Source organism: Loxodonta africana, chromosome 2 (genome assembly GCF_030014295.1).
Source record: "Loxodonta africana isolate mLoxAfr1 chromosome 2, mLoxAfr1.hap2, whole genome shotgun sequence".
Classification (NCBI taxonomy): domain Eukaryota; kingdom Metazoa; phylum Chordata; class Mammalia; order Proboscidea; family Elephantidae; genus Loxodonta; species Loxodonta africana.
Genome location: NC_087343.1, coordinates 124,290,274 through 124,298,805, shown reverse-complemented (window position 1 = coordinate 124,298,805; position 8,532 = coordinate 124,290,274). Strand labels below are relative to the sequence as shown.

The window sequence follows — 8,532 nt, the reverse complement described above, 5'->3', positions numbered from 1 at the left end:
GTCACTTCTATCTGGGGACTTGATAGATGGCCAGGCTCTTTCTTCTACATCTGATCTGCTAAAAGCAAGCCCAGGTTGACATCAGCTTTGCCCCAGACCAGGCTCTTAGAGTTGTGCCCCCTTAGCTGATGCACTTTTCTTCCACTTTCTGTGGAAGGCCACTGGAAGATGATTTCACTAGCGTCATGAGTGCCCAGTCCCCATGGGTAAGAAAACAAAAGCTACCATGACATGATACAGGGCTTTGGCCTCTTTATTTTCTTTTTACAATTAATTCCACGCATAAAAGACTTCATAAAGCGCTGTGGCTCTGGCTATGCCCTGAATGATCTGCTGAAGATAGAGCTGGCTATTCTGGACAGACTGCACTGAGACCTCTATATCGGGATACCCGCTGGACTTCTTGACTATAGTTTGAGTACGAGGAGCTTGCAGAGTCTACCATAGACTCATTTGTGCCTTTGGAACAGCTGTTCATCACATAGGATGGCAAAGCACAGGCGTGCACACGTCCTTGCACATGCATCACAGTGAGGTGACCCACAAGGCTCATGACATACGAAAGAGTGAAAATGTATCTTAAATAGATCCAAATCCAACACAGTTCCACCAGACTCCCACTTCTAAAGGACATTAAATGAACTTTACAAAGGTTTTTAGACGGCACTATTATGGTGAGTTTCTCTTTTAAATATGCACTGCAAAAATATTTCACTTTCCATTCTATGAATACTGTACATAAAAAGCTATGTGCTTTTACTACACTTTACACACATTCACTTAGCTGTCTTTATTTACCCACACACAATCCTTTTGGAGGCTTTAGACCATACTGATCTGGCACTTAAAAAAATATCAGACGTTAGTTTTTGTTTTTAGTTAGGGGAATGATGGTCATCCTTAAGGATATGATTCTGTTAGTAAGGCAAAATTATGCAATGTGGAAATGTCACGGGTTTTGGTCTGTTTATTATGAAGCATGAAGATTAAATCTCTAAGGGCTGTTTCATTATGAAAACTAATCACTGTTGCCAAGTGACAGAGCTTCTTCTCACGTCAAGCAGATACAAGTAACTTTTCTGCTGCCTTGATCTTGGATAGTATGCTTCTATTTGTCAGAATTGAAACATTATCACCTAGGTACTTCAGGCTCATGATGTTAATGACCATGTCACAGAGCAGACTTTTCTCTCCAAGGTTCAAACTCTGCTAGGCCCTAAAATGGGCATTAAACCTCAAGCCCCATGGGGAGCCATGGATGGGAATGAAAAGGTTTGGGCAACATTTGATGCTCCCTGATGGAAATTTAAATTGTTTGCACTTTTGGTCAGTGATATATGAAAAGTATGGGGTTTTCTGTTCTGACATTAAAAACCACGATCTCCAGTTCCACACCCTGGTGGTACTGGGCTGGCCCCACGTGGTGGAGCTGCTGCCTCAGAGGAATCCTTCCCGCCACGTCGCGTCCCTGACCAGGCAGCTGCAGCACTGTATGGCGGGCCACCAGCTGCTGCAGTTCAAGGGCTCCACACTGGCCTTGGTCATCATCACCTTAGAGTTGGAGAGGCTCATGCCCGACTGGTGCACTCCTCCTACATCTGATCTGCTAAAGAAACACAGGTAGACATCAACTTTGCCCCAGACCAGGCTCACAGAGTTGTGCCCCCTTAGCTGATGCACTCTGACCCCCAAAGGGTACTCAGGCTCCTCTTGGCCCTTGTAGGCTCCAGAGATGCTGGATGATGATTATGGGAAGAATCTGCCCAACTATTGGCCACGCCCTTTGGGCTTTGGATATGGGATACATGTTCCCTTCACCAGACCAACGGTGGTAGCTTTCTCTGACAGTGAGAGGCCTTCTCTGACAGTGAGAGAAGCTTCATCTCCATGGCAGCCCCGGCAGTCAAGAGGATGGGGGACATGTCCAGCTCAGGAGGAAGCAACACCAAGCTTAATATTAGGAAGTGTGAATCCCAGACCCCTCACCCTGTGTATGAGGGTGTGGTGACAGGCACTGGGGCACCACAAGGCAGGTGCTGGGGGCCAGAAGCCCTCAGGATGGACAGGTTAAGATGGAATGCAGAGTTAGGCAGATGGTACTTTTACTGAGGCTGGAAATGGATTTCCCTGAGATGGTGTGGTTAATGCTTTAAGTTGGACCTTCCTGTGGTTCTGCTTCAAGACTGGCCACTCTGTTTTAATTACGGAATAATACCAGCCAGTTCGGTCACTGTAAGAAACTTGCAAAGCACCAGCTGAGAAGATTTTAGTCATCGCCCTGCAGAGACAACTTTCTGTTTCACCTGCTAGCAGGCCTTTCTGCCCGACCCTACTGCCCTCCAGAGTTTAATAGGTTTCCTCTTGCTCTGACTGAATGCTTTGGCTTTTATGAATCCTGTAACGAGAAGGGAAGAAGGCCCTGGAAGAACAACTGCAAAAATGTTCCTGGCAGAGTCCTTAGAAGAAAATAAGGGAGAAAAAAGCAGGTCAAGGTTACTAGAGGTAAGGGTGGTCCAAAGCCTCACAGACCACCGCACTGCATCTTTTTCTCTCCCTTGGGCCTTAGGAGAGTAAGTGCTCATACTGCAGCTTGTTTTTCCTTCCTGCTCCAGCAAGGCTTGGTGTTGGCTGCTAAGAGCCGGAATACGAGGACAGGAGAAGGTGGGCCTTACTTAGGGCTGAACAGTCAGGGCTGGTTCTGACTGACCTGTCCTTGCTGCTCTGGCCTCCAGAAGTGGCCAGGCCTTTCCAGCTTCCCAGGCTTATACCAAACATATATGCAGTTCCTCAAGCCCCAACTACCCTGCCTGCCACTCTGAAAATGGGACCTCTCCAGATCCTCTTACTCTGATTTGGCCATAACATATCCCCTCTTCACAAAAACTAGATTATACAGTACTTTGCTTAATGTACAGTGACTTGAGCAAGCTTTAAGCATATTTTTCCTTGTTACACTTATTCATTAAAAAAATGGGTATTACAGGGTTAACACCTGTTGGGGGCACCGCTTTGAAAGCTTTTTGTTGGGACGAGCACGTTCTGAGATCCAGCCTGCTCCAACCACTGTACTGCAGTAGGAGGAGGTGACCAGCATGACTGTAGGGGCCGGGCTGGGGGGTGGGGGTGGGGGGAGGCCAGCTGCCCCTCTGAAGCTGTGATACTATAGAGCCATTCTCTAAGCAGTGGTACCCAGCTGGCGTCTTTGCCAGCTGGGGCTGTATAAGCAGTGCTGGGGATGTGAATGACTGAGCCACGCGTTCACAGGTGGTTTGTGAAGTCTTTGCGCTGTAAACATTTTCTGTGAATGTGCCAAGCCATGAGGAAGTATGAGCTGCCATTTGGTGCAGAGTGGTCCAGGACCAGATAGATACACTGTAATAACGTCTGTACTGTAGAGTCAGCACACATCTCTGCCTCTTCTTGACACAAATTTGCATGTTGCAGCTTTTTAAAAAAATAAACATTAATTGTTTTCAGCCCTGTCTGAGTCTTATTTTACACTTATGGCATAAAATGCATTTAGACTTGCTAGAGCCAGATGTACTTGAAGATCACCTCCTGGGTTACACTAATCACAGTTCTCTTGTTCAGCACTCATTTTACAGATGGAGATGCTGCGGGGGCAGCATCCTGTTGGTGCTGTAGTTCCATGGAGGCCGTAACTGTCCTCTGTCTCATCCCTTCCACTGTGTATGGGCAGTGAGCTAACGGTCCAGGGACTTATCCTGAGGGCCCACACCAGTTCAGGCTGTCTCGGACTTTGGGGAGCAGCTGGCAGGCATCTGGACCTCTTAACCAGGTAACTCTAGGTATAAGCACAGCCTGTTCCCAAAGCTGATCCAACTCTCACTCTCTTGGAGAAAGGAGAAAGTAGACCTGTGAGGCCCCACTCCTGGAGTAAAGGACAGCCTGAGGTTGCTCCACCTACCTGTGAACAATGTAACTCTTCTCTTGGGAAGCTAACTTCTCTAAATGCCAAAGCACCAGTAGAGTTAAAAATGAAAAAATCCTGTGCACTGTTGAAGTTTGCCTCGCAGCCCCAGGTCCCATCCTACCCCCTCTAACTGCACTTTCACCACTGGTCCTCTCCTTTCTTGGCAGTTCTGGCATATTTTTATGAGATTAGAAAGTCAAAAGCCACCTCAGCTCAGAGATTGGGGGTCATTGTTGGGGGGTAAATATATGGACACAATCCATCTTCCTTTTGTTTCCCCCTACAGAAGGGCAGGGGTTGGTGAAGTACTGTGGCTGCAAGACATGGAGGTAGGAGAATGCTCAGAGGCAGATGCTACTGCAGCAGGAAAGGCAGACGGGCTGTGAAGGGAGGTACGGGGTAGGTGAGTAACTTGCCCAAACAGCACTTCCCCCAAAATGGGTGAGCAGAGTCGAGTACTGTTCCTTCCACCAAGGAGGCCCTTCTCCTTTTGGATTCTTGGAGTCCCTGTCCTCAGGGCTTGGTGAAGACTTTGCTTCTCTGCTGTCTGCCTTCCCATACGCAGAGCTGAGCTACACCTTCATTAGGGACGTCAGCACTCCGACCTCAGAACCTGTGTTCTCGTTTTTGCCTTCCCAGAGTCTAGACTAGTGCCCAAAAGAGAAAGGTCCTCAACAAATGAATCCCTGAGCTTGTTGTCACTTCCTTCGACCACCAGTCTGCCCTTCCTCAATCTGCCTGCCCACCAAGACGTCCTACCTCTTTAACACCATCTTCAGTCCACCAGCCCATACTGTCAGACTGCACACTTTAACACTGACCACATTGTCTCTGTTCTTTCATCATGCCATTGGGGTGCCAAGGAGCAGCTGAGCTCAGGAATTATAGGTACAGGCTTCCTAGGTTCAAATCTCAACCCCTCCAGTTAGTAGCTGTGTAACCTTAGGTAATTATTTAACCTCTCTGTGCCTCACCTATAAAATGCGGAGGATAATGGCACCTAATCACAAGATTATTATGAGCATTAGAGGAGTGGGTGTATGTAATGCACTTTAGAGCAATGCCAGGCACATGATAAGCATTCTAATATTAGCTGTTCTATGCCAAGCCTCTGAGACAAGGATGGAAAGTCCTCAAGGGCAGGGTGCGCCTTCTGTCATGTACTGCACAGCACTCAGTCACTCAATAAAGATGCAGGAACCAGAAGCGGCATTTTCTTTTTCCTGTGACTCTTTTTCCATCCCACACCTACCCAAGAGCCCCTCATAGATGCCCATAGCAGAATTCATTATTAAAACAATTCCTGTAGAAGTTGATTTGATTAGCCCCCACAAAGTTCACAGGAAAGACAAGTTGTATTTTACCAGTTATAGCAGATTAATAGGCACAGGGACCTTGTTAAATCAGAAAAGCCCAAAAAAGACACCACGAAAACTCAAAATAAATGCAAAATTTAATGAAAAAAAAAATGAGTACAAAGTGAATGGAAAGGAACAAAAACAATGAATGAAGGAGTAAATGAATTAACGAATGAAGCAGTTTTAGAAAAGCAAGTTAATGTAACAGACTAGCGAGCCACGCTTTCCTCGGACCTCTTATCCAGTAATATGAACCCCAATTAACAGGAAACCCACGTGTTTACACACACAAACATATGTGATCAGTGTGCACAATTACAAACCACCTAGACTCAGGCCACTCGTAACTAGGACGGCCATACATCCTAGTGTGCCTGGGAGGGTTCCAGGTTATACCTGTTGACCTGACATAATTACTAATAGTCACTCTGAAAAATGCTCCAGTTTGGACAATAAGTTACATGGTGATTCTACCCAAAACCAACATGGTTAATGAAAGACATGACAGTAAATGTCAACATGATCCCACGTGACAGTCCTAATAATGCCAATAGATGTTAATGAGAAAGAGACCCACCAAACCCAGTGCCGTTGATTCCGACTCATAGCGAACCTACAGGACAGAGTAGAACTGCCCCATAGAGTTTCCAAGGAGCACCTGGTGGATTCGAACTGCTGACCTTTTGGTTAGCAGCCCTAGCACTTAATCACTACTCCACCAGGGTTTCCAATGAGAAAGAGAAGTGGGGGGCTAAATCAGACCCTGCAGCCAGGGGTCACATTCCATGAGGTGTAGCTTTTTAAATAATAGCAAGCCTTAAGCTCACCTTAGGCGGCACCAAGGATTAATTTGGTCTCAGCTAAAGATGATAAAATTCCAAACATACACAGCAGGGGGAGAGAAGCGCGGTGAGGCTCGCAGAAGCTGATGGGCCCATGGAGGGCAGCTCAGTTCTCACAAAATGCTAGCCTGACAGGTCTCCCCAGAGATGCTGAGAAGCCTTGGGCCCACAGGCAGGCAACCAGGCACAATTACAGCCTTCCAGTATGCCTGGGTGCAGCCTGCAGGTGGTGATGGGCAGGCAGCAGAACCTGCCACCCCAGAGCCAGCCCTCTGGTTGGCCCTCGTATATGACCAGTGGACCTGCTGATCATTGAGCCTCATCTGCATAAATACATTAGCTGAGAGAGGCTATCTTAAAAGTCACATTTTGACCCAAGTGAATACACTTAAAGACATAATTACCCTGAAGGCAAGCCACTCTCAGTCAGTATCTGCCTTGTTGTGTGCTGTCAAATCAATTCCAACTCATAGTGACCCTACAGGACAGAGTAGAACTGCCCCATAGGGTTTCCTAGGCTGTAATCTTTACAGAAGCAGATTGCCACATCTTTCTCATGCAGGGCAGCTAGTCGGTTAGCAGCCAAGTGCTTATTTAACCGTTGCACTGCAGGGCTCTTTATACCTGCCTTAAATACGCTGATTTACATTTTTAGATGGTGACACTAAAACATCAGTTTTCAGTCATGACTGTGAAGCAAATGAGGCTTAATCCTCAGGGCCCCTTCCAAGGCCTTGTACCTAATTTTATATTTATATTCCTTTTCTTAAAGAAGGCTTCCCAAATTGTACAAGCTTCTAGCCCCACGAAACCTGGATCCGTCCCTGGTCATGGCATAACACTTGGAGAATTTTCACTTTCTGCATTAACAGGACCTGCTCTAGCCTGGCATGCAGAGCCCCTCCTCTGGCAGCAGCTCAGTGGGCACGCACAGCTCACCACTCGGCCCCACTCTGAGTGGAACACCATCTCAGAAGGGCAGGAGGAAGCCAGTACTTGGTCGTGGAAATCAATAAAGCAGGCCAAGGCAGCAAGGGGAAAACGGTCGTGGAGAGAAGACAGAGGGCATGAGAAAACGAGCTACCTGCCCCAAAAATAAATCAGCACAGCTTCCTAAGGCTTCCCGCAAGGAAGTGCACTAGACTCTGCACTCCCCGAGGGTAGGGGCAGTGCCTGACTCCGAGTAGCCCCTAGTGCTTCATCAACATTAAACGAATGCCTTCCTTCTATTCGTTTTCCTCTCCCATTTTACCAGGCCATATTTTCAGCCCTCATATTCCCAATGGCTGGCAAACCAACAGGAACAAAAACAAATCAATGCTGCTAGTACTTTCTTAAAATGTTCCCTTTTAGAGGGCAGCAGAAGGGGGAAAGCACTTTTGCTGCTGTTTTTTTTCTTCAGCTGTCCACATACACCAGACATTTTCAGATCTTTGCCCTGTGACTCAGCCAGGAAAAAGGAAACGATGATCTTGGAATAAAAACCTTCTGAGTGTTCTCTGCACGTGAAATATGCAGGGTTGGTTTGGGGTCTTAATTGGAGTCAAACACATAACACACAGACATGGCGTTGGTCCGTGTTTACAGGTAGCACCTCTGGGCCACACAGACAGCGGCTTTGGGCTGCTGTTCCATTTACATTCACAGTAAGAACACTGGACATAGTCTTGTTCATGGTCCACTTTCATCGGTAAAGAAATTCCAAACACTGTCATTACAGGAAGTTTATTGCCCACCTCTCCCTGTATGTACGGGTACTTCATACATAAGAAAGGTTTAGAGAAATTTTTAGTTTTTAAAAATCAGGGAATCTGTGTTACTTATGAAAATAATGGGAGAGGGTATTATTTTTCTTTATGCTCATGCCAAAATAAAAATTTGGGAGTGTTTTAAAAGTTATTATTGAAATTAAGCTCTAGGTTAGAAAAATTAAAACAAAGGGAAGTTGGGTGAATTTTGCAGCATGTATACCAGAACATGTGGCCGCACCTAAGGCACCCCACGAGCTGCCATCTCGACGCAGAACAATTAGGCCTGGCATCGCAGGCTGGGGCCTTCGCTAGAGTGGCACATGACTGCTCCGTCAAGGGATAGTGACACTGTAAATGGAAGACCAGCCACTGGCTCTGAAAAAAATAAACCTCGTCAGTTTTGGATTCCATCATTCATGGCTTTTACATGTTTGCATAGAGAGGGGTGGCCCACCAGGCCCAGGGGCAGCCTGGGGCTGGGGGTCGGGTGGGGTAAAGCAAGGCTGTAAACACTGGAGTCTGTACCGGCTCCCAGTCCGTCCTCACACCATGTTATGGGTGAAGGGTCACAAGGTGTAACTCAAGCAACTTAACACATGAAAGTCTAAAGTCCACTCTTGACCTGTAAGTCTGTGCGTGCGTTAACT

The 8,532-nt window shown here is 46.8% G+C and overlaps 1 protein-coding gene across 5 annotated transcripts in view; it reads right to left on the bottom strand.

The window, feature by feature from the left end:
* Window positions 1-232: 232 nt before the first annotated feature.
* SEPTIN8 (septin 8) overlaps window positions 233-8,532 on the bottom strand; it is a 28,783-nt gene continuing 20,483 nt past the window's right edge. For 3 of the 5 annotated variants that reach the window (XM_010589996.3, XM_010590006.3, XM_023548254.2), the window contains exon 10: window positions 233-1,606. In XM_010589996.3, the coding sequence (XP_010588298.2) occupies window positions 1,438-1,606 (169 nt within the window). In that variant the 3' untranslated portion in view covers window positions 233-1,437. Of the gene's footprint in view, window positions 1,607-5,369; window positions 8,531-8,532 lie in introns of those variants that run through there. The other 2 variants (XM_023548239.2, XM_010590023.3) reach the window with 2 other exon arrangements.